At 31.7% G+C, this 27,375-nt stretch overlaps 1 protein-coding gene across 1 annotated transcript; it reads left to right on the top strand.

Moving 5' to 3' along the window:
• Positions 1–1,884: 1,884 nt before the first annotated feature.
• On the top strand, positions 1,885–27,350 carry DAT (Sodium-dependent dopamine transporter). The gene is made up of 12 exons (XM_018550559.1): positions 1,885–1,923; positions 10,989–11,162; positions 19,259–19,393; positions 22,349–22,658; positions 22,961–23,099; positions 23,427–23,561; positions 25,145–25,248; positions 25,322–25,559; positions 25,798–25,926; positions 26,255–26,455; positions 26,783–26,950; positions 27,138–27,350. The coding sequence occupies exons 2-12, from the start codon at positions 11,000–11,002 to the stop codon at positions 27,348–27,350; spliced, it is 1,935 nt and encodes a 644-aa protein (XP_018406061.1). The 5' UTR covers positions 1,885–1,923; positions 10,989–10,999.
• Positions 27,351–27,375: the final 25 nt, after the last annotated feature.

Here is a 27,375-nt window from a genome sequence, read left to right as displayed (position 1 = left end):
CATTTACACAGCTTGTCATCGTTACTGAAAGAATAAATATATGACTACTAATACGGATAATTTTCGATATACTTCTATTTTATTAAAAGCAAATCAATGTATACACAAAAAATTAAAACATTCAACGTATTATCTCCTTATCCTCCATCTCCTTCTTCCTTGTTGATTTCCTTATCACTCCTAAGACGCAATATCATGCTTTCTATTATCTAAGAAAAACATACTCTACTCATCATCTTACTTGAATAAAAAGATGATTTATTAATGATTAAGTAAAAATCTTTGACTTTTGACGTGGCACTAAATTTTTTATTCCCAGCTCATGTAATTCTTAAATGTTGTTACTTTTGTAAAGGAAATAAGTGCGAGTAATAAGATTACAAATAAAATATTATGTATGTTATAAATGTAAATATTTTATATTTATATTAATATTTTATTTTATAGATCTAAATCGAGTGGTAATAATATTTTTTTATATAATAAATTTTTAGTTTACAATGTTGTTAAGGAACAACATAAAAATAAAAAATATATAAAAAATATAAAAATAATATTGAACATTACGATTGTACCACACCATGTCGTTTCGACCATAAGATTATGCGTTTATCTCTATGACACTGTAACATCTGTAAGAATCGCTGAAGAAGGACCTGTGTGAGTTCCGAAATGTTCAATATTATTTTTATATTTTTTATATATTTTTAGACCGTCTTTTTTATACTTTGCATTGCAAAAAACGAGCGAAATCAAATTATTTTATTATATATTTTAGTTTATTAAAAAAATGTATATTATATTTATTTTTACTTTATTAGTACAATTTAATTAATATATTTTTACAAAACTATGATATATTGATCGCATTTATATACATATATATGCTGTATACTTATACACATATGTGATATGTATATGTAATCTATGTGGATATACATTAATTTAATTAATATACATGTATTAGTAAAATAATATTTATTAATATATATGTTAATAAACCAAAGATAAACTCATATAAGTGTTTATATGCAATATGTTTTTTGTTCCCTCTTTTTTTTTTTAGAAAGGTGACTTCTTATCGATGTGCGTAGAATTTCCCATCGAGCGACAGCGCGCGCGCGCGTGCAGTGATTGGTCGCGGTCGCGCACCACGTGATCAAGGCGCGTATATACGCGTCGACGGGCGCTAAAATTCGCCACTTGCTCTTTCGATCCTTTGCGACAAGGTTCCCCCCGTTTGTACTGAAAGAAATATCACCACATCCCCGTTTCGCACCCCCGTCTCTCCTCTCCTCTCCTCTTTTTACTTTTTCTTAGCTTCGCCCTGGTGCTTCTTTAATTGATCTCGCGAAAGAACGGGTCGCGAATTTCTTTCTCGAACACAGTACGCGCTCTTTCACCGGAAACAACTCGCGACGGGGCGACACGACGTATATTTGGAGACCGTCTCGAGACACGCGGTCTGCCTCTAAACGTTTAGCGTCCTTTTGCGATCTTGCTTCTTCCTTTCGCTTCACCTCCTCGCCGATCGTCGTCGGAATGCACGAGAGGACTCTCGAATAGAATAACGCGAGTGACTCGCGCGAACCACCTGGGTACAAACGCGCGTTTCTTCCGTGGCAAATAGCGTCGCCCTCCTTTACGTAGAGTAACGCGCGGGAAGAAGAAAATCCGCTGTAGAATTCGGCGCTGAAACGCAGGGCGGAGGGAAGAAGAGGAAGAAAAGGAACGACGACGCGCTAATCGGGCATGGGTCTGACGGATACCAGTTTCGAGTTACTTCTGACTCTGTGGCGAGTCTTCGTCGTGGGAGTCCTGCCGTGGACCGAGGAGCCGCGCGGTCAGTGTCGCGGTGTCTCGCCAAGCTGCAACATTCACGGCGACGCCGTCGCTCGTTAGTCGTCTTCGACGCGACACTCGGTAAGTACACGCGTTCCGCGTACCTCTCGCATTCTCGTCTTTCTCGTCACAATCCGAGAAAATTCCCTCCCGCGGATGTAGCCAAGGCCAAGAACGAACCAATCGTCTATACGATGGTGACGATGGGTTCGCAATCTCCGAACAGTGATTTTAATTCTTTTGTTTATCTTTTATATAGAAAAAGAAATTTCTCTCAGACTAGAAAAAGAAAGAACACAATTGAATGATATTGTAGCTGTATTTAAGAGTGATCGTTATCTTAGATTCTAGGAGTCAATTGTGTATCTCGAGGCGATGTGAAAATTACAAAAGTGTACAAGTTCATTAGATGTCGACCAATGAAGTTATTAACACTCTAATAAATTTGCTCACTGTTGTAATTTTCATATCCTTTCAAGCACACATTGACCCCCCTGATACAACCGTGAATTTTCGAATAAGATTATGTGTATACAATGAAAAATGGTTCTATAGATTCCTCAATCTGTTTATCGTAACTTTTTCATACGCATTTAGATTTTATATTAGAGAGCTGTAAAATAAAATATTAGGAATTTCGGGAAATCCTAAATTTATAGGATTTCCTGAGAAATTGTTATACAATGTCAGATTTATCTGCACGTTTTCAACAGATCATAAAACCAAACGTTGACATGTCGAATACTTTACGTTTTCACGAAACGTTGTTTACGAACACGACACTACACTACCTTTGTGAAATATTTGGTTTACTGTAAATCAATTGTTTTCGAAAATTTTTAGTTTTATCCGCGAAACGCGCGTTGTATCAATAGATTTCATGTGGTCCGCCGTAGTTTCGCACTTAAGTAAAAGATTTTACAAAACAACATTATTATTTGTAAACATAATTTTATTATGTAATATTTTAATTTTAACATCAACTTCTTTCATCTTTAATTATAATTTCATGAACGTATAATTTTTTATATATAATTAAGATATAAATAATCGAACATTTTGATAAAAAATACTTTTTGGCAGATGTATAGAAAAATTTCAATTAAATAATAAAACCTAAAATACTCACATGGTTTTATATAATAAAAGTGAAACTCTTGATAATTTTATATATTTAAGATTATTCAGAAGTTTTTCGAGCAGTTTTATTGTTAAAAATTAAAAAAAAAAACAAAAGTATCTTTAGCTATTGAAAAGTTACAATGGATATTAATTGCGCTCCCCTTTTGTCAAAAATTCAAATTAAAATTCTTGATATGTGAAATTCATCAGGGGTTTTATAATTAGAATTGAGTTAAAAAGTCTAAGAATGTGAAATATAACTCTATAAATTGTGTAAGTTAAATTAAATCTAGTTATATAAATAAATTAAATTAATAAAAGAGAGAGAGAGAGAGAGCAAAATATTTGGTTGGGGTTAGATCTTATGGGTCAATTTTAAGCAGAATCATAAGATTTGTAACTCGTTTTCGCAAAACTTGTAAAAATTTATGACTATTAGCTAGTAAGAAGCTAGCTGTCTGTAAAAATGTTATACAAATGTATAAACACTTAAAAGTTCTTATAAGTCTTACGACAAAATGTTACAAACCTTACGGTTATGCTTAGAATTAGTACATAATAGATAATATTTATATATAAATTTTAAATGCATTTTTCAGTTATATAAACTACGCGTCGGTTATTATCGGACTTGACAGCAATCGTAGAGTTAAATTAATAATATCAATTCATCGTCAATATAATGATGTATCTCTTAATAAGGCTAATAAGTATTTTAAAGCAATGGAAAAACTATTATATAATATTACATAATATTTTTTACAATAAATTCTTTGCAATGCTTTATGACGTTTATATAGCATTATTATTAAAGTGACCATAAATTTAATTTGTGTTTTTATTATTTTAGCTTCAGTTCATAATTACTGTCGAGTTCGACAAAAATCAGCGAGCAATTTATATAACTGGGATATGTATTTAAAATTTACGCATAATATGGTATTGTATAAAATATTATAGATACCGAGATCCAGCCTCTGTATTTATCTCTTCTCTTTACATATTTAACTTATGACTTGTATGTTTATATTTTAAATAATTCATACATGCGCACAAATATATAAAATAATTTTTAAAGAATATATGTATACATACAGATAAATATATACAAATTTAAAGTTTACAGTTTTATTGTACTATTCAAATTTACAGCAATACTTGTCTCATACAAAAAAAATATCTACCAATCAGCATTAATGAAATAAGAAGTGTTTCGATGCATATTATGTTATATAGTATATTGTGATATGTATTATATGCAAAAGTTACTTAATCAGACAGTATTGATTATGCGTTATCTTAATGTGGGAAAAATGATTTAAAGGTCAATAGGAGTAAATTAAAATGTCAATGATGCTTTATCTTAAGCACTTGAATCACAGCGATAACGGGCTATTATCTTTGCATCTTTCGGAATGCTTCCTGCATTCCCTCGAAACGCACGTCCATTGAAGGATATCAACAATTGTGAAGATGCACTCATCGGGAATGAAACGATCATTTGTCATTCGCGACACATTGATGTCCGAGTCGATTGAGTATTGCCTCAAAGATTCAATTGCTGGTTAAAGGAAAATCTAATTAGTCTCACGTTCATAATTCTCGGGAAACTCCGTGCAGGAAACTTCCCATCCGAAGTCGTTAGTTTCTTCGAATCTGACAGATTTTTTTCTCCCCTCTAACCCCTTCCCTCACTATCCTTATATATTCGTCGGCCACCTTAACCACATTCGAGTAGCTATCGTTTGAATATTTGAAATCGGAACGCAACTCGCGAGCAGTTAGTTCACCGTCGCGAATCGTGCCCGATTAACCGTCTGCCCCCATCACGGTATTTCGGGTTTTCCCTCTCGACGGAGGAATTTGCTTAAAAAGAGAGTGGAAGACCTTTGTATACTTAAGACGAGAGAAGGTCATCACGGTAGGTTCCTTCTTTTCTTTTTTTCTTATCGTGACTCTAGATGCAGGGAATTCCTATCATGTGTATACAATTCGTATTTTATTTTGAGACAATGACGCAAAGATATCGTCATGTCCTTTGATTTGACAGACACTTTTTTACGGTTCATGAATTTTTCTAACAAAATTGTGAATATGAGAAAGTTGGCGAATAGCATAAAACAATTAATGTTCTTCTTTCTTGTTAAGAAATTATTTTAATGCAAAGAACACGTTGCAACAAATAGCTGAAATAACTAGTGTGAAGAGAAGTTTCCTGCTTTAAAAAAAAAACCGAGATATTTTCTGTAAAATGTATTCCATAAGTAATATGTATTAAAAAAGAAAGAGACATAACGAAAGAATTAATGAAGATTGTATTTGTGACGGGCGAAAAGATTATTTCATGATTTACTTCGATTGCGTATCGTCTCTCTAAATAAGTTTTTCATAAATTTATTTAGACGTGAAAAAGTTATATCGTTTTTATAGGATTTTAATTTATTTACATTATAATATATTATAGACAATGTATGATTATTTGTAAGGATTACACATTAAATTGTGTGATTTTTAGATTAAGTAAATATAGGATTTCTGTCGAAGATCAAAGTTAAAGATTGCAAAATTGTGACAAGTGTTATGCTAGTGAAAAAACTTAATTTGTAATTTTATTACTATATTTTTTTACTATATGTATATCATATATTACACTTTGTAGATATTTATATTGGATAAAAATACATTTGATTGATTTCAAGGAATATTATCATTTGTTTGTGTAAGAGATGTAAGGATATATAAATATTTTTTTATATTAACAGTTTTTCGAATAACTATAGAAATTATTGCGACGCAGGAATAACTCTCTATGCGTTTCATGCATAATAGATTTTATGTCAACGATTGAACACTTGGAATTTGTCTGTATGTACTTACGTGCATGTGCGTTTTTCAAATTGTGAATAATTAAATACTACGTATCTATTCATCTTTAAATTATGTCATCTCAGATAGATGCATTTCATGCAAATGTTATTTTAATACCTCTGGTTATTTTTTAAAAAGTGAATAATATATTAAAGTAATATATTAGAATGAATAATGTTGTATTTTTTTATCATTAAAAGAAATTATTATATAGTATTCTTCATTAACTGGATTTGATATGCGTATAAATAGCTATGATAGTATAATTTTAAAAGAAATAAAAAATAGAAAAATTATAAAACTTTCTAAGTGAGATTACTTATTTTCAATAAATTCAATAAATTTAATAAATTTTAATATATTACATAGTATAAAATAAAAAAAATAAGTGAAGTTTTATATGTATTTATCATATTGTATATATGTATTTTTAAAAATATATTTCATATCTATATAATACTTATTAATAAATTATCTGATTTTAATGATAGCGTATTTTTTTATTATTTATTTTTTATACAGTTTTTTTGGAGTATAATTGAGTAAATAGTTATTACATCGCGAATGATTTAGATGATTATAGAGATTGAACTTGATTTCTTCTAAAGTTTTCCGGAAAGACTAATAAGCGATATTTGTTTTGATAACTGTAATTATCGGCAGAAGATGTTTAATATTACTTTTTTGAAATGAAATTATAATTTAATTTGATTAAATAATAATAAATAAGGCAAAGGACTCTTAGTTTAAAACATAAAGTAATAGACTAAAAAGACAAATTAAGAGTCATAACATTAAAATTTTAATCACGTAGTCAAAAAATAATAGAGAAACAATAAATTCGAAGATATAAATAATACGTAACAGAGATAGACATTTTCAATAAAACTTAACCGCAAATCTTTGAATCTTCAAGACTTTACATGTTTCGACTCTTGGATTGAGTCTTCTTCAGAAGTATAAATAAAAAACGTAGAGAGGACATCAGAATCATTGGTGTAAATCATTGGTGTAATCATTGGTATATTTTAATGAAACGAAAGATAAGAAAATTTGATGAAAAAGAATACAACTTTGAATTTACAAAATATTGTCTAAAAAAGAAAAGAAGTATGTAATAGAAAATATAAATTTAAATAGAAATCTGATGTAATAGAAATAGAAATTTCATATTAATTTAATCAAAGTTTGCAAATTATATAATTCAAATTCTCGCGTTTCTAGTTCTTAAAAATTGCTATAGAATAATAATCTTTCGTAATTAGAAGTCTGGATATTTGAAGGATGATCGCACTATATTAATCTAGGAAGAAAACGAGACATGTTTTGCGTTAATGCAAGAATTAAGGTGTGGCTAGTTTAAAAATGCAATAGAAAAAAAACCATAAAAAAAATATGAAGTCTCAACAGCGACCGATTCCGCGTCATTGCGGTTGGCCTATTTGTCCTCGTGTGCGTGTGCATATATTACCATTTGTGGTTCGCTATCTTTGCAATCCGATCGTGGTTACGCTTATTAATTCACACTTCCTTGGATAATGAGTGATTCGAGAGATTTTTCTAGCGGAAAAAGACCGGCCCCCGAATAAATATAGACACAAATGAGAATATTATTTTTATGTCACCTTCTTTTCCTATATTTTCTTTCAATCATTATCATTATTAAAAGTAGTTTTGAAATACTTATTAAAAATTTATGATACATCGAGTGAAATCATTGTTCGCACATTGAAGAAAAATGGAGGGAAAAGAAGATCTTTTAATGATTTTTATAATACATGTTTAGTCTTTTGTTATAAAAGAAATACAAGTTTAACTAAATATACAAATCTGAAAATAAGTTTGTTGAACCGTCAAAATAATTTTGTACGAATTTCAAATATGAAAAATACTAACAAAAATTTTGGCATTTTGCAATTTGCAGTTTGAGTGTTCTATATAATTATTTTGAGGATCTAACAAAATTATGTAGGCTCGATAATAAAAGCCCAATAACTCAAAATAAGTTATCGTCCATTATAGAAAAGCATTATGTTTAATAATTTCTTCGCTCACACTCTTTACAATAATTCTTTTCTTGCTGATTCCGACATCTGATTTTACATTTATTTTCATTAACGCTCTTATGTTGACTTATTCTATACTCTTTATTTTTTCGTTCTCTAATCAATTGTCCTAATCGACCTTACGCGTAAAAACTGCAAACATATCGCTCATTACTTCATTATGTCAACTTATACCTATACATGTATAATTTTTAATTGTTGAAGCTTATAATTTTCAGATTTGTATTTAGCTAAAATTTTAAATACTTCAACGAAACCATTCTTTCCATGGTTTATCAAAAAAAGTGTTGTTAATATTATTTAACGAGAACATGTATTATTCAAGAATCTCTCTCTATACAAACAAAATCTACAAATTAAAAAATTTACTAAAAATAAAATAAATAATAAAAAAAGTTAAAAAACAACATCGAAATATACGTATAAAATCATATTCGCTCTTATATGCATTATACGTATATATTTCAATCGCTTTATATCTACATTGCATGCATTTAATTTACGTGGATGTTTTATTTAGTTGATGATTAATGAGATGTTTTGTATCTGGTCTAATAAAATTAGATCGGATGTTAAATTCCATTCATTATTTTTCCATTTATACATATATCCGATCAGATCTTTTCTCAGCAAACCGGTTTCTGCCGCGACGGAAACGCATGCGAGCGATTTCACGGACACGGCGACTGCAATGGCGGTGGTGATGGCGGCGGTGGTGAGGGGATGATTTTTCGTCGCCGTCCATCTTCGCGCATCCATAGGTGTCTCCACGACCGCCGAATATCAATTAACTGGGTCTGCGTGGATAAGCGTGGATCAGTGCGCGTGACAGAAAACCCCTCGTCGAGTGGCCCCTCGAGGCCGGATCGCCCGCGATCGCCTTTGAAATATACGCTGTTTGACCGGTACCCGTCACGGGGTACAATGAGGCTCGTTAGGGGCGTCGAGCGTTGTCGCTTGAAGGGCTATCGATAACTTGTCGTCGCCAAATTACACGCGCCCGCGCCGCGCCCCGTCGTGCACGCGACGCGCTCCTCTCTCCCCCTCGCCCTTCTCTCTTTCTCTTTCTCTCTTTTGCATACCCTTGGGAAAATTTATTTTAAATGAAGTTAAGGTTTTTAAAAGTAATTAAGAATTTACTTAAAAAAATTTTGAGGTAATAATTTAAAATGTAAAAGGTTAATTCAGAATAAAAACTTTAAATTAAGTATTTCAAGGCGAGAGAGCTTTAAAATAATCGTAGAAAAATTGAAAGTTTTATTATTTCCGTTGCATCTGTCGTAGAATTTTTAAAGCTGTTAAGTTTTAAAGTAAGGCTAAGTTGACATAAAGTTTCCGTAAACAGTATGCGACATCGCCACTAGATAGATACGGCGGTGTTGCATTTTCTATAATAAAGGATTGAGTAAAAGGTACAGAATTATGTAATTTTACATTTGTGTTTTAATGAAATAACCTTTTGATAGCGAGTTCTTTTTATCTTGTTGTGAAATTTAAACAAATTCATGATTTTACAATTATAGGAAGTTTTAATGTGACTTTAAACAAAAGTTTCTAATATTTTCCTTTTATTGTTTTAGATTTTTTAACAGTTTTTTCTACAGTAACGATGTAAAAAAAATTTGTGAATGAATTATCGTAACTCTTACTTAGATCTAAATTGTAACATAAGCAAATCACAAGTTTTAACGTATAAGAGTTTGACGTGACAGATTATCTTCAAGAAACACAGCAATAAGTCATACGCCAAAGCTTGTGCTTAAGTCTAAAAATTTAAGCCTAAGTTATGTCTAAGTTAAATGTTACGACAATTCACGTGCTTAGACTAAGTCTTAAGTTTCTTTTCAAGATTTTTTAAGGTCAATTTTTTTCAAAGATACACACGTATATATCTATTTCAAGCCAGCACGATAATAAATAATATAATGATCAATATACTCGATCGCGTATGTCGAATTGTCGATTTTCTTTCCATATCTATTACCATCGTCATCTGCACCATTCGTTTTCCATTATCCCTCCCCATTCGCGCTGCACCTTCCTTTCGCTCAGTTCCTTTCGCTCTTCGCACATTCGCGACCTTGCGCCTAATCCCGAGCGCAGATTTATGCACTCGTTCATAAGCCGTGTTTCTCCAACATTACATAATTACGTTGATTTGCACGAACAAGACTTTTGCTTTCAAGAAAAGTTCACCTAAAATCCCGAAGAAATTTATATTCATCGTCATTTATTCATAATTCTCCTTTCTTTAGGCTCAAGATAAAACATTCCAGTTATTTTGTTTTTTGATTAATTGAATATGAGAGTGCTCTGAAAAACTAGAATTTATTCGAAAAGTGAGGGAAAATTTTAAATTGTAATTCGATATTGTAACAGTAAAATGCAAAGCTTTGTATTGCAGAGAATGCGAAATTTCTTTAACAATATTTCAACAAGTATCTCAACCAGACAATAAATTATTGAACTTTTGGTACATTAATAAATTATTTAAGAAACTTTAATAAGAAAAATATTTAATAAGAAAAATATTTTTATTTCATACATACCTATGATGTAAGAATATAAGATGTAACATTGTGCATATATAAAATAGTAATTGAATTGATTTAGGCTAAATTTCTGATCAGCCATAAATTCTAATAACGACTTTATATTAGCGTTTAAGATTTAGGGCCTAGTTTTAATTGATCACAAAAGTTTAAACTATTATCTTGGATTTTAAATCTTATTAGACTTCTTATTATGATTTTACTAACAAGAAGAATAAACAAAATGCAATCACACTATAATTAGAATTCTGATTATTGTAACTGAATTTCTGGTTTCGATTAGAATTAACGTTTAATATAATAGCTTTAACTGTGAGTACCAGATTTATTATCTTTCTGTGATTGAATTTGAAATTTGGTGTTTATATTCGACTTTAATCCTGGAAAAGGATTTAAAATCATTAAAAAAGAAAGAGAGTAGTTGTTATACAAAAATTATATGGTTTAGTTGGTAAAATGCAAGACTTTAGGATCTCCGAAACATTATAGAATGTAATTATGAGTCAGAGATAGCATATTCATTGCTGTCGCTTTGCAGGTACCGGAAGGATGTCGTCAACGGTGGTAAAAAATGCTGCGAAGGGCGTCAACGGCGGTGACGGCAGAGAGACTTGGTCGGGAAAGCTTGATTTCTTATTGTCGGTCATCGGGTTCGCCGTCGATCTCGCTAATGTGTGGCGATTTCCGTACCTTTGCTACAAGAACGGTGGTGGTAAGTACATGTATCTGTCCAAGAGAACGGGTGAACGCGGCCGCAACGTGTGACGCGATTTCCGCGCGGTTTATTTTCGATTATTTTGCACAAGTTGAGTGCTCTTCCCTGTCATTGACGGGCGCAGTGGTAGAGATACGATTTCAATAATAATCCGCTCTTTCATCCATTACCCCATTCCATCGCTCGTATTTGTTACTAACAACGAGATCCGCGATTTCGCCTATAAGTAAACATTTCCCTGCGCCTTCCACGAGCTTCGTAATTTTTCGCATCATTGGTTGCTGGCAAAAACTCTAGCATTATTCACGCATTATTTTTTACGCCGTAAGAATACACGAGAACGGAAATCGCCGGTCAGAATTATAACGGCAGGTTCCACCCGTGTCCGATCGTGTTTGTCTCGGTTTGCGGAATGGTTCTCCTTTTCTAAAAGCGAGAGATGAAAAATCATGTCGATTCTAATCAGTTGACTAAGGAAACCGATGTTAATTTACATCAAGAACATTAATTAAAACACTATTATCAAACCGGGATGTAATTATTACTCCAACATCAGATCTCCAGAGTTATGGGTCTCATACTTGCGTTAATGTGGAAAACATTTCATTATGAATCACTTATTTACATCACGGAAAACATTATTCGTCATTACGGTTGAGTGTTGCTCTCGGCCAGATTTAAATTCAAAATTAATTGAGCGGAAAGCTACAGATGACTAAATTATAAAATTTACTATGTCTTCCTTTAATTTCACCCTTAACATTTTTAGTTTTCTCCTTTTTTATCGCATTCTTTTGCATAGCGTATTTGTTTGGCACAGGAGAATCTGCTTCGTCTCCTGCTTCTTCGATAAACTCATGTGTGGAGAGAAAATTTCGTCAACTGCATCGTAACATCGTCGTTATTTCGCTGTTAAGTTAACGTGACGAGGGTTGGGTGTTACGCGTCGTCGAGTAATGTATAATACTCCAGCCCGGCAAGCAATGCCGTGCTAACCGGTCGGCTAATTGGCATTTACCTCGCAGAAAATGACCTCGGGATTTAGACTTCGCTCGGCAAAGATTTCTAACGACGACAGCACCTCTACTGATGCCGAAATTGGTTATAATTACAGAGGAGTAATAATTTACAAGGCGGAGCTTCGTAAATCGTGGAGTACTCATAGCGATATTAACTTTCTTCTTCACTTTTTAACGGGAGCAATCAAGTGTGGAAACGATTAAAATTGTGCAGTCATCGCTCGAATCTTTTTTACTTAAAATAACTCAGTTTTGTTTAATAAGAATCCTAAAAATTCTATGAGCTTTTTGAAAAATAAAAGAAACAGCTTAATTGCGAATAACATCGTATACAGATTTTGATTTAATTGTAATGTAATTAATATTTAATTATTATTTCGTACTGATGTCAATTGTATATGGGAACAAAAGTTCAAAGCTTTACAAATTTCAAAGTTCATTCAGCTATAATTTTGTTAAAAATAGAGAAAATTTAAATTAAAAATAAGGATTTTGAAACTTAAGGGGATGCTAAACTGACGGGAATGATCACAAATTACAGTGTTGACAATTTGTCGAATTGTGGCTTTATTGATTGCAAAATCCTTTTATAGAATACAAAATATGCATCAACAGAAATAATGCAATAATAGATTTTACAAAAATAATCGAAGAAAAAATTATAATTCACTTACATTTGGCTGTCATATGAGGTTAATTTTCCTTATATGATATAATATAAAAGTTCTGTAGCTCATACCTATCAAATGATTGTGCCACCATGTCAATAATACTAATGAACAATATTGAACTTGTAAAATTACGATTGAAAGTAAAACAAAAAAGATTTTCACTCAAATTTCATCTCCAAGCTTAGCAAAGAAAAACTCAGATATATATATATAGGCGAATGATGGCGAAGAAAACAATGTTTTAGTTGGGGGAGAAATAGTGCTGAAGAGAAACGATGCATTTTGATTTATTTCGATGTATTTTCCTATAGGATTTTAGTCGTATTATTGACCTCGATCAAGTTTCTTATAAAATCGTTTTTGAAGAATATTCCTAAAATTTATTGTTACTGAATCATTACAGATTAAACAAAAAAAGCATTTTGACTTTGATTGCTCATAATTCTATCATTAAAAATCATTGCGTACCGTAGTTAGAAAACAAATTCTTTTGAGCTAAAATTTTGTTTTATTAAATGATATAATTGCTATTCTTTGGAACATGTAGATATTATAAAAATAATGTAGTGATACTCTTATTCCAATCAAATATTATATATCAATTGTATCGCCTCCGCCTTGCGGTACACACAGATTTTATAAATATTAACATATTATGCGAATATTTCGCCTTGACACCTCATACATGCTAATATTACATTTGCATAACATGCTTTAAGACTAATAATAAGAAAAAATGATTTATTAGTTAATACTGCAAATAAATTGGAATAAGTTATCAGGTTTTTCGTAGTGTAACGATTAGCAGTTTATTTTTTTCATATTGTAATCAATTTACCTTACGCCTTTGTTTATTACAGAAGAGGAATAATTATACAATGACAATAGTTATTTTGCAAATATCTTTGAAGATATTATTATTTGAAAAATAATTACAAAATTATAATATTTTTGTATTTTTTCATTTAAACGTTTAATATCATATAATATCCTACTTGATGATCATTTTATTATTACGAAAAGATTATTGTCTTTAAGTTGTCTATGACTAAATTCGAAGAATTTTTGATACTTTATAACACACATGAATTATGGGGTTTCTAATTAATTTTAAGATAATATTGACAAAATAATAATAGCCATTCAAATAAAAACAATGAAATAACAATTAAATTTGAACAAAATCGAATATATTATTCAAAAATCTGTGAAGTAATATTCTCATGATTTTCTCATATCTTATATAAAAAATAAATATATATTTACACTTAATACATATTTAATGACTATTTAAACAAATATTCATTCAAATTTGGTACATTTTCTCCAATGTTCATAAATCGGAAATCCGTATATTACATGTGACATATGTTGAACATACATTTTTATTTGGAATTAACATTAACATTCGCGATTATTAATCCGTCTCGCGTAACCAACATATTGTCTCATTTTTTATCAAGAATCCCTGATCTCACCTTTATGCGAAATCGCTTCTCGGTCTCAGAGAGATCGATCTTGGAAAACGGTCGGCAATCTTATTGACTTTTGCTAAGCCCCGCTGCGGCAACGGCAACGGCGACGACGACGACGGCGACGACGCCATTAGTACCGGTTCTATCGGGTCCCCAGTAGGAATGCGATTAGGGCTGCTGTCAGTGATACAGAGGCTCCTCAAAAGCGGCTGCTAACTCAATTAAGAGCGGAGTAGAGCGCGCGGCTCCGCGCCATTAGGATGGGCAAGATCGGTCGCTAATTTCCAATTACCTTAATTAATTATAATTTCCCATTCGGGACGCAGGCCTTTGATCATGGACGTGCGCGACGCCGCTGCACCCCGTCGGACGGCGGCTGCGTTGTTATCGCCCTACGGGAGGCGTTATTAACGTGTTGTTTCATGATTACAATTTGGAGCAGCTCACGTGCCTATCGCTCGTGTTTGTTACTTCGACAACTTTTTATCCGTAGACTTTTATGTAAACGCGACGCGCTTCCTCTCACGATTTTGATTAAACTATAGCAAAGATAATGCAGCGGATATCGTAAAAATTTTTCGCTAAAAGTTGTGTAAATCGTTTGAGAGAATTTAAACTGATAAACTTTTCCGTTTTGGAATACAAAATAACTTGATATGAATTTGATTGAATAAAAGAAAAAACTTAATTTTGAAATAAAATATATAACATTTTCAATTTTGAATAAAATAAAAGAATTACGTTTTTAAATTGATTTTGAAATAATTAAAACTTCTAAAATTAACGAAAGAGGGTAGAGAGAGAGAGAGAGGTTGCAGAAGGAGAAGAGATTATAAGTGTAAATAATATTGTATAAATATCGCATGTGAAAATATTTTATAAAATAATATATTTCCCTATTTTGTAATTTAAAAAATAAATTAAAAAATTAATAAATAAACAATTTTTTGAACGAATTGCAGTAATAATATTTTATCTGATTATGACGTTTATAAAAAAATCATTTATATGATTTTTCATTTAAATAACATGACACGTAATTAAGTTGTTACTCACACTCAAAGAGAAATACAGGATATTTCTTTGAATGTTTATCACAATTACAGGATTTGTCTCGCGTGTTTGATTAATTGGATATCTACATCTTCCTCGAATCCGCCTAGTTATAGTATCATAATTTTCACTTCGCGGAAATATCCGTGTCGCAAAAATCTTGATGGATATGTATTGTAGTTTTCCCGTTTGATTAAACGTAAAGACTTCTGGTTACTAACGACGTTTTCGCATCTTTGATTAATGTATCTTGATATTGTTCACGTAAATGGTAATCGAAATTCTAAACCGGTTTGTCGTATTGATACAGATTACTCAATCGACAATCATCGGATAGCCTTATGCAATGTCATCTATAGGAAAATTAATAATATTATGAAAGAGATTAGTGGTGTAGTTTTTTATGCTGCTCGTATGCTACGTGATCTTTTACTGTTGTATATACAGAATGCGGAATATTATAACAATTTATAGTTATTCAAACAAGTGAATTGAATTAATTTGTCATGTACTCGTAACAATTAAGCAAGTGATTTTTATATCATTTTTATAAAAGTTATAAACAATTAAATTAGATATGTCATGCACTAGTATTAGAGTTTTTTTTATATTGCATTATTCTTTAATTTATATCGTATGTATATTAAAACTCTTACATAATAATATGCGTATAAAATTACCGAATGCAGTGTCTCTTAAAATTACGATTTATTATCTGAGATATTGTTAATTGAGATTGAATTTTATACGACGACTCGGACCACATAAATTATAAAGTGGAAATATGACTCGCAGACTGTTATGATATTTTTAATACTTATACTTAAGACATATGCGTGCTTCTCCTTTTCAAAGTAAAATCTACAAAATAATGCTTTGAATTTTGTTAATGGACGACACCAGCACATCAGCAGCTTGACCTAGACCCTGGTATACCTTTCGGTATAGTTTCGGTGAAAGCATATTCCGATCGACGGGCTACAATTGGCGCGATTATCTCGCGAGAATGCATTACGTTTCATTCGAACGAGCTTTTCGCCTTTGTTCGGGCGTAAAATGCAGCTTTAAGCGCTAAGGCCTTTGCGTGAGTGCATGCTCGAGTTCAAAGGGAGAAAATTGAGCGGAACTGTTGTCCGGAGCCGGACGTTTGCTCTCGACGTTAGCGACATGTCAAGACAAGAGAGACAGAAAGAAAGAGAGAAGAAATCTTTGCTCCAGATTTTGAAATTAATTTTTGTCCAATATTTTTCCAATAAGTTTTGCCTTCTTGTAAAATAAAAATATTATCAATTGCACTACCAAGAGCTTTATATACTTTTTTTTTTCAAAAAGAAGTGAATAAAATACATCTGACAGATATGTTGATTTTGATTTTGTTTAAGTATATTAAAAGCGCACTAGATTGGATCACGATTTTAATTATAACTAATTTTTCGCGTAATGGAGCTATCCAGTGATGAATAGTCTACTTTGTGAAAATGTAATTTTTAGTACGATCGATCGACGATTTGCTCAGGCAGAGACAAGAAGAAATTAATCAAGGTTGCTCAACGACAATATCCTTCTTAATGCGATTACATCTCCATGGGTACGGAACGGAAGTTCCGTTGGAGTTAAGAAGGAAGATCAAGTACAGTCTCTCGCTATTCTCTTTTTGATCGCGTCTATATTACCAGTTATTTATGCAATGCGAGTAGTAGCGAATAACAGTGTATTTAACAAAAATTACATAATAATAATATAAATCATTGATTGTTATCTATTTGAAGAAGTCAGATATTGATCGATAATTTGATGCAATGCTAAATATAATAAATTTAATAATATATGCTTAATTATTTAATTATAGAACATATTGTATTAAATTCATTTTTTTTCATCTCTATATTTCTAAGTTTCTTGATTTTCCTTTATAGATCTACATACGCATAAACAAATGTTACACGTATTTTAATAATTTTTTAAGAATGATAAAGAATATGGTATTACATGTTAAAATTTTTAAAAAAGATATTTTGTAATTATAACAATGTATAAAAATATGAAATAATTGTAATAATATATAAATTACGATCATAATGTTATTTTATTTGTTCAGTGCATTGATCCGGGATACCACTTAAACAAATCATTTTGTCTTTTTGGAAAAAACTCTGAATTGTGTAAATATACTCCGTATTATATGAAGGAGTCAGTGTACACATAGGCAGAAAGATAATACACGCCACTCAGAGAGAAACCGGTGAAAAAATGTGACGCACTCATACCAGCGGGTTAGTTCCATAACTACATTGTGCGTTATTTAGAGCACCGGTAGCGAGGTGCTTTTAGGCACGTAATTCGATAGTCAACTTTCGGAAATGCGGCAAGGTGACATTAACGCTGTGACGCGACTGAGTCGATCGTCAGGCTGACAGGAATGGTGAACCGGTGCTTTACAAAAAACAATTTCTGAAAAGTTTTTGTAATTCCGATTGCTTAAAGTTTCATAGATAGCGCGACGGTAAAACAAGAATCGATCGACCGGCGGAAAGTATATGATACAGCTCTTATTCTTGCTTTCTAGGAGAATATAAATAAAATTTAATTTTTATTTTCGCCATTGTATAAAAATGATTTTTATATAACAAATAATAATAGTGTTGTCTCCGAAAAAGTACAATATATAATAAATCTAATGCCTTTTAATTAAAAAACATCGTACATCTTATTAAACACAGCATTAACATACAATTTTCAATAAACGATAAAACGATTTTTAATTACACTAAGTTTTAAAATTTTGTGTCATGATTCTTCAAGAGCGTTTTCTTCAGTTCATTAATTTATTTAAATTATCAAACTGGAGAAAACGCTCATACCTTAAACTCCTTAAAGTTGACGACGATTTTCTTTAACAGTTTCTTAGCGGCTACATGCACACTTCGTCCTCTAATTTTGTTTATCTTTTAACTTCGCTTCCTTCTTGTACAGACACTTTTCCGGAAACGGTGCCTCTTCTTCCTCTCAGTCCTGCTTCCTAGATCGCACAATAACTGTTCTATTTCTTCACACAATAGCCCTTTGTCTTAAGATTCAACTTTTTTTTCGCAAGACTCTTTTCTCTAGATAGACGTCGATGGACGAAAGAGTAATCGGATCTCGTTTGATCGACTTACATTAAGAAATTGAAGTATGGTAATCAGATAGAATCATATTATTATGAGAGTCAATGTTAATTGAAGATACTAATAATGATTAGAGATGCATTTGATAAATCATTGTAATAATATCGTTTTAATAAAAACGTAAAATGAACATATACAAAATTTGAAAAATTGGTTAAATATAAAAAAAACGGAGTTTTATGACATTTCCCCTCTTAATATTGCAATTGATTTGGAATCGGAAATGAAATTGAAAAATACATGCATATTACGCATGTGTTTTATAAAGTCAGTGCTTAAAATATTTTTATTTATTTATTTTCAACTTTACGATTAATTGCTTCACATTTTAATGCTAAAATTAATGACTTTTAATGTAGACCGATTTCTCGAAGGAAGAAAGTAAATAGATGAGTTTAATTATTTAAAATATAATAAGTATCTATAAATGACTCAGAGAATTAAAATTTAAAGTAAAATCAACAAAGGCAGTAAGCTAAGTACATAAAGTTAATATGCTTTTTAAAAAAAAAAAACAAAGTGTTTTAAATTAAAATATTTTTTTCCAACGTTGCAACAAAAATGATAGAAAACAAAAAATGCACTGTTATAAATTTGCGTTAAAAAATTACAAATCAGACATTTCAGCTGTTTTGGTAATTTTAGTGTTAAATTGACAATGAGTGCGTGTCTACTTCTAAATAGGCTTGTTTATACTTATCTTTGCAGGTGCATTTCTGGTTCCCTACTGCGTGATGTTAGTGGTTGGTGGTATTCCTCTATTTTATATGGAGCTCGCCCTCGGTCAATTCAACAGAAAGGGTGCTATCACCTGTTGGGGTCGGTTGGTACCACTTTTCAAAGGTAAATATAAATATTATATATTACAATTATAATAAAGCTACCACAGTTTTTAAAAATGATAACAGAGATTCGTGATTTCAAATGTTTATATAATGTAATGGAATATATTTATATATATATATATATATTTATTCTAATACTATAATCAGTGTATGCATTTATTCTGAGTAAATGAGTAGTAAATTTTTCTAATAGAGTAATTAAGTTTCACATCTTACGATTATTATTTTCCTCTAATAATATCATAACGTTTCATACATGATTTATAAATGCATTTTAATTATATAAGTAGAGTTATAACCGCTTGGCGTAAATCTAAAACGGAAAAAATAATATCGCATTTCCAATTCTTGGAAGCAAAACCATCGATTTTTACAAACTAATGGCAATAAAAAATATTGCATTAACGATGCATTAAAAATAATTAAAATCATGTTATATACGTTATATTTAGTCAATCATATGTAGACAATCTCAGATGCTAAAATTAATATGTATATAATGTTTGGCGACATAATGACATAAGTGCATCCAGTAATTGATCAATATAGCCACTTAATCTTTTTATTCCTGTTTAGCGTCAATTCTAGTCAATATAACCATATCAACTCTATTGTTATATGACTAACATTTCCAGAACTTCGATTTCTTTATTTTTTGTCATCATTCCTATCGTCAAATATACATGGATATATTTAAAAGTTTGTAGCTTTTCGCATGCGAGGATCGAATAAGTGCGTAACGTGTCGATCATTGACTTTATACTTATGCCGATTGTGCTCCGTGGGATTCATGAGATATACATTTTGAGACGATTAGGATATATATATATATATATATATATATAATACTCTAAAAAATATTGGTGTGGATTTAACACTATGAGATGTCTATATAATGTAACTCTTACCATGCTAATATCAATCCCAACACGCTGTGTATTAGACATTGAATGGTGTTAAACTCTCACCGATATTTTTTAAAGTGTAAATATATGTATATATAGAATATATATTTTCTGTATATATTTTCATTCGTGTTAGTAGAAATCCGTGCGCGAATCATCCGAAAAGATCTTTTCAAAAGCTTAAGAGCTGGAATGGTCCTTTTTACCCTCATTATATTCTATAGCTCGCTTTCTCTCCTTACCAGTCCTCGGATATTGGTATTCCAAGTCAGTCTCTTTTCTATCCAACTTCGTGATCTTTCCCTTTTTCCAGCTACTCAAATCGCGAGGATAATCGTCCGATTTTGGCACACACGAATTTGAAGGTGGAACGGGATAATGTTATTATATATATGTATATATATATATGTAGTACATGTACAATACATATTACATGACAAACATATGGCATCCTTACTTTAAAAGTGATCCAACTAAAAAAATGTATTATAATTTTTGAGTTATTATCATAAATCAGTCAGGTAAGTTACTCTATCAAAAATAAAAATTTAATTTTATAAAAATTGTCAAAATATAGTGCTTTTAAAAATAATAACGTAAGTTTTAAAAAGGAACCGTCAAAATCATTATAACCCGAAACAATTAATTTTTTCAAGTTTTGTGAAATAAAAATAACAAAAATGACATTTGATCTTGTTAAGATATATATTCTTTTTACCGATATTATTTGATTAGTTAATTATTTTCTATCAAATTGTACAATATTTCTCCCTTTTCTGAGAAACTTAATTTTTTTGAAGTAAAGGAGCGATATGTTTATGAAATCATACATATGTACAATGCACATATATGTATATGTATAAGATTATAAATATATATCGTATATAAATTTATTATTTTGTATATGTGTGTATATATAATATCTATCTATTCCTTGTCTCCATAGATCTATCTCGTAAAATACGTAGCCGCGGTAAGGTATTTTATGCGACACGTATATATCCGAGAGAATCGCAGTAGGATGCGAGAAAACGCGACCGGTACTTCTCCGCGTAAAGAGCCTCCATTTCCGCCGATTTCCAACTTCATTTCCACAGTCACAATTTCACTCCGACCGCTGATCGTCGTATGTTCGATCGAGATCCTCCATTTCTGCATCGTGCGATAAACGTATCTAGTATATATAATACGTATTGTAGCGTATGCGCGATCTTGCATACCACAGTAGAGAAGGTCACGATGTCATTTGTATTGGATATAGTATGTGTAAAAAATAACATTGTCACAAGAAAGACGGTGTGTTTCTAATGTTTCTATCGCACTAGTCCTGATTTCTTTTGCGCTTATATGATTATCGTGCTAATTTGTTTGGTAATCATTACATACTTCACAAATTACAGAGATCACGTCACACTGACATGAGGTTCGTCCAACACATACACGAATTGATAGTGAGGAGGCAACAAATAATGGTTTAAAAAGATTAAAGAATCTTCGAATAGTAAAATTTTTACAATAAAAACTCTGTTACATACAGGATATTTCAAAATTCGCGCCCACAAAGTACAAAAATTTATGCTAAAACAAACAACTTTGTCCTTTAACAAAATTGTGTCCTATAAATAAACTTTGCGCTTATATTTGTTAACTTCCACCTGTTCTCCTGCAAAAATTACTTGTCAAACGCATTTTTGCAGAAGGAAAAGTTATTTCTTTTTTTTACATAAAGTCTTGTATTTTGCGGACAAAAATTTTGAAACTTCCATATATTGTATTTTATATGATGTTCATATAATTATTATATCTTTTAAGCAGAAATAAGATTAGCAATAATCTATAATGGATTAATAAGTTTGTTATTTAAATTGGTTTTAGTACAAAATTATAAAAAATGTTCGCATTAATTATTAGAAATATATTGGAAATAGAAGAAATTATTAGAAATACATTAGATACAGAAGAAATAGAAACTAAATTGCTTTTTTCAAGAAAATAGCTTTATCACCGTGCGATCATTCGGTCTGAAAATATATATTGTTCTTGATCAGGTATCGGATACGCGGTGGTCCTAATCGCGTTTTACGTTGATTTTTACTATAACGTCATCATCGCCTGGTCACTTCGCTATTTCTTCGCTTCGTTCGCCACGATGCTGCCGTGGACCTCCTGTGACAATGACTGGAACACACCACTGTGTCGCGAATTCGACGCAAATATATCGTACACACTCGCGGATGTGACCAGCGAGATTAATGAGAATTTTGGAAATACCACTCGGCTCCTGGTCGATTTAGGATCGGATGCTGCTGTTCAGAGTACAGGGGATAATTATACGAGTGCTGCGCATGAATACTTCAAGTGAGTAACGTTTGACATTCTGTTTACGAAAATAAAATTGTCTTTGACGTTTTATATCAATAATTTGAATTTATTTTAATAAAACTATAATGTAATAAAACAATTATAATACAATTGTATTATGAAAACAATTTTCTTAAATATCAAGTTAAAAATACATTTTTATATACTTTGAATTTTTGTCTTACGTTGCAATTATTAAACGTTAACGTGTTATTAATACTGAATATAAATATTTTTTTTACGCAAGTCATTTATTCAGATACATCTTCTTGAATTACACAAAATTTCTTTTCCTTAAGTCGCGCTATTCTGGAACTACATCAAAGTGAGGGCTTACACGATCTTGGTGCCATTAAGTGGGACATCGCGCTATGCTTGCTCGTGGTTTATCTGGTCTGCTACTTTTCTCTATGGAAGGGCATCTCGACTTCCGGCAAGGTAAGTTGAATGCCTCATCAGAGATTCAAGATCTTAGACTATGTTCAGATTCCCATCCGAGTGCCATCCAGATATCACTATCTTTATTGTTTACCGAACGTTATAAATAAGGATAATATGACACTCGGGGAGCACTCGAGTATCTGAACACGCCACTAAAGGCGGACAAGTGAATTTCTACAAGGCATATTTTTGCAAAAATCTAAAATAAAGGACCGTAAAACTCAGAGCTTTATCAAGTGCTATCTACGATATTTGTATATATATGTATAGTATTTCCGATCATGAGGATGCAATTACAGACCGGGCGATTCTTTTATATTACAGGTAGTCTGGTTTACCGCTCTTTTCCCTTATGCAGTCCTGTTAATTTTATTAATAAGAGGTGTCACTTTGCCGGGCAGTGCCGAGGGAATTCGTTATTATCTCAGTCCAAATTTCAACGTTATCACAAAGGCAGAGGTATGTACGTAACATTCTGGCACCGCATGTGTACGTAGTATTGGAAATATTTAGCATGATTTTTTAAGCAAATTTTTATTTAATTTATTATAGTCTGTTCTTGATAGCTAAACTAAAATACACTAGTTATACTTAAAATGAAATAGTACATAATTGAAGTTTGGTGAAATCGATAAAAAAAATTTTATTGCAGTTCGGTGCAATGACAAAGAACATATCTTATTTGTTTAATTTCTTGTCTGTATAATATATGAATATATTTTGTCAAAATTTAAAGAATTTATAATGAATAAACTTAAATAAAGTTAATAATCACAATTGATCAATATAAAATTAATAGTTGCTACTTAATAATGATTGAAAAAGTAATTTATAATGTCCTCTAATTACACAACTAGATCTCGTGTGATTAAAGATAAAAAAATGAAATACATAAAATACAATATTAATTATTTAAGCGTACATTATAATAAAGAAAGCATTATTCTTCTGCGAAGTATTGAAAAATTTTTCGTTCACAATAAAAAATTTATTTTTTAATAAAAAACTATATAAAAGAAAAGTATCGGTCGCGCTCGTAATTATTGTTTTATTGCCGTTGACCTGGATTACATGAGCCGCGACGTATTCTCGCGGTAGTGACAAAAGGAGAAAACTTTGGGAGCTAATGCATTTATAGGATCGCGAATGGGTTCGAGAGCGGAAACGAGCGGGGCAGGGGTTGGGTACGGTGGCGGCCGAGGTATGGGAAAAATGGAGTAAGAGGAACGTGCAGGGTTAACTGACGACGGTGAAAATGGAAACTCTGTGTAGCTGTCATAATGAACATTTAGAGTCCGGTGGAGCACGCGCTAGAACGTTAGAACGCACGCCGACCCTCGTGCTTGGCGTGCGGAATGCATTCCACGGGCAACGACGACGGTGACTTTAGCCGCTTACCATCGTTGCTAAAGTGGGTTTTATATCAGTGAGAAAGTGGATTTGTTGATCATCACTAATCCGTGGATATACGAGAAGAATCAGGCTGATGTATTGGCTGATGCTCCCCCTTTTTCCTTCGTGTTCTCTTCTGCGGGTAATTCGATTCTTTTTAAATACGAGCGTACCATACACAAAGTTTTTTCTACATTTTTGGAATTTGCTCCTTTTACATGCCCATGTAGCGCTCGTTATAGTAAATATGTGATTTAATATATTTATCACAACGAAAATGATTTGATGAAAATTATTAACAGCTTACAGTGAGTATCGAAATAATGAAACACAACCAATGAGAAATAAAGCCTTTAACGGTCTAGCTGGATCTTAGGAGCTTATATAATTCCGTGTGAATTTATATGTATACTGTACTTATGTAGTCCTTTAAACTGCGCATTGAACAATTTTTTCTCTTGAAACGCAAATTAATTGAACTGCAATACATAGTAATATTAGTAATATCACTAATTAAATTACTTAACAATTTACTAATTTAACGCTTATTTTATAAATATTTTAATATATTATCCAGTTAATATATTATCCAGATTATTAAAATCTTCATAAAATTTTTCATGAGGATATTCTTTCCGCCTTTTTTCTAGGTGTGGGTGGACGCAGCGACGCAAGTATTCTTCTCTCTAGGACCGGGATTCGGGGTATTGTTGGCCTACGCGAGCTACAACAAGTATCACAACAACGTTTACAAGTAAGAATGCCGGAACTTTTTTACGCACATCCCACACGATTCCTTTCTGACACTCTTCGTGTTCTCCGCGCAGAGATGCGTTGCTGACGAGTTTGATCAACAGTGCAACGTCTTTTGTCGCTGGGTTTGTCATATTCTCGGTGCTCGGTTACATGGCACGTGCCAGCGGCAAATCTATCCAGGATGTTGCCACAGAAGGACCCGGTCTGGTCTTCATTGTCTATCCGGCGGCTATCGCTACGATGCCTGGTTCGACATTCTGGGCGCTCATTTTCTTCATGATGCTGCTTACACTCGGTTTAGACAGCTCGGTGTGTTTTTATTTTAAAATCAACTTCTCTCTCTCTCTTTCCCTCTTTCTCTTGTACATAAATTACTTTAACAATAATAATAGTTTTTTTTACATTTTGTACTTTATTAATATTTTTTTCAATTTTTTAAATACAAGTTACCATTTCATAAATATAATATGTTGAAAATATCTTTACATTAAGCGATAGAACTTCTCGTTAACGAATAATTAAGATCGAAATTAATGTGATTTTATAGTTCGGAGGTTCAGAAGCAATTATAACGGCACTCAGCGATGAGTTTCCAATAATCGGCAATAATCGTGAGGTCTTTGTGGCGTGCTTATTCACTTTATACTTTCTGGTCGGGCTCGCTTCTTGCTCACAGGTAGATATTATAATTAATGTAATTGCTGAAATTGTGAATACGATAAACACTAGTCGGATTTATTTGTAATCCAATAAAAACTTCAGATATCATAAAAAACAAGTGTAAAAAGCATGTATCTTAAAAGAACTTTTACTAAGTTTTAATCTTTGAGATTTCTCTTAGATGATTTTTTTATATTTCCTGAAGTCTTGAATTATAAAGATATTTTACACTTTTTTATTATTATATAATAAATTACGTTAGATTTATGTATTATGTGACGATATTTAATTTCTAATGCGTGTTCCTCACATTATAAACAGAAGGTTATTGCTTTTTAATATAGGGCGGGTTTTACTTTTTCCATTTATTGGATCGATATGCAGCTGGATACTCGATGCTGTTTGCTGTTTTGGCAGAAACAATTGCGGTCAGTTGGATCTATGGAACGGACCGATTTTGCGCCGATATCAAAGACATGATCGGATTCAGACCTGGTATCTATTGGCGAGTATGCTGGAAATTTGTAGCACCACTTTTCCTTATGGTACGTCACATTATAGCCGTATTAAAAAATGATATAAGATTGCTCATAAAGTATCAGTATTATTTAACAAAGAATTTACATTTCTAACCATTTTTATTGTTAAATATATTTAACAAATATAATTTTTATTTTTTATATGACAAAGGTAATAATAAAATAATTATAACAAATATTGGAACAATTGTTCTCGATCTTCTTCTAATTTTGTTTTAGTTAAATTTGGATCTTTTTGCGTGATAAACGAACACACTGAATTAATTTAACATCCTAATAATAAAAGTGTTATTGTATTTGTTATTCATACGTTTGTCCTCTATTTGTTTATAGTTTATTATCGTTTATGGTTTAATGGGCTACGAACCATTATCATACGAGGACTACACTTATCCAGTTTGGGCAAATATATTAGGTTGGGTGATCGCATGCTCTTCTATCATCATGATCCCAGGTATGGCAATCTACAAAATCAGCAGCACACCCGGATCCTTTGTTCAAGTAAGTATTTTATAATACGGTTATTATATTTAAATTTATCTAATCAAAAATAATTTTATTGAAAATATATAGTTAATTAAGACTTTGATTGATAAATTAATTTTAATTTAAATCTTTAAATTATATTTGTAATGATCGACTTTCTGAGAAAAATAACGTGATATACGCGTCAAATTTCAACGCATAGAGGTTGAAGATCCTAACGACACCTTGGCGAGATACCCAGCATCAGAGGAACGATTTGTCTTCGGTGGCGAACGGTGCGATTCGTCGAAGTTTCCTAGCCGAGCAAGATTTCGAAATTACCAAGAATCACGAGTTAACTAAGGAACAGACGGAGGTAATGATTCAATCTAGAGAAGGTGTCAAAGGGAACGATCCGCCCCCTGAGCCAGTCTAGGACAGTGCGGTTGTGATTTTGCACG

This window comes from Cyphomyrmex costatus, unplaced genomic scaffold (genome assembly GCF_001594065.2).
Source record: "Cyphomyrmex costatus isolate MS0001 unplaced genomic scaffold, Ccosl1.0 scaffold123, whole genome shotgun sequence".
NCBI classification, from domain to species: domain Eukaryota; kingdom Metazoa; phylum Arthropoda; class Insecta; order Hymenoptera; family Formicidae; genus Cyphomyrmex; species Cyphomyrmex costatus.
Note: the sequence above shows the minus strand (reverse complement) of the source record. Positions and strands in the feature narration are given on the sequence as shown.

Coding starts and splice junctions, on each gene's coding strand:
- DAT (XM_018550559.1), top strand. CDS start 11,000: ATGTCGTCAACGGTGGTAAAAAATGCTGCGAAGGGCGTCAACGGCGGT. Junction 25,249..25,321: donor TATCACAACAACGTTTACAA/GTAAGAATGCCG, acceptor TTCTCCGCGCAG/AGATGCGTTGCTGACGAGTT. Junction 26,951..27,137: donor CACCCGGATCCTTTGTTCAA/GTAAGTATTTTA, acceptor TTCAACGCATAG/AGGTTGAAGATCCTAACGAC.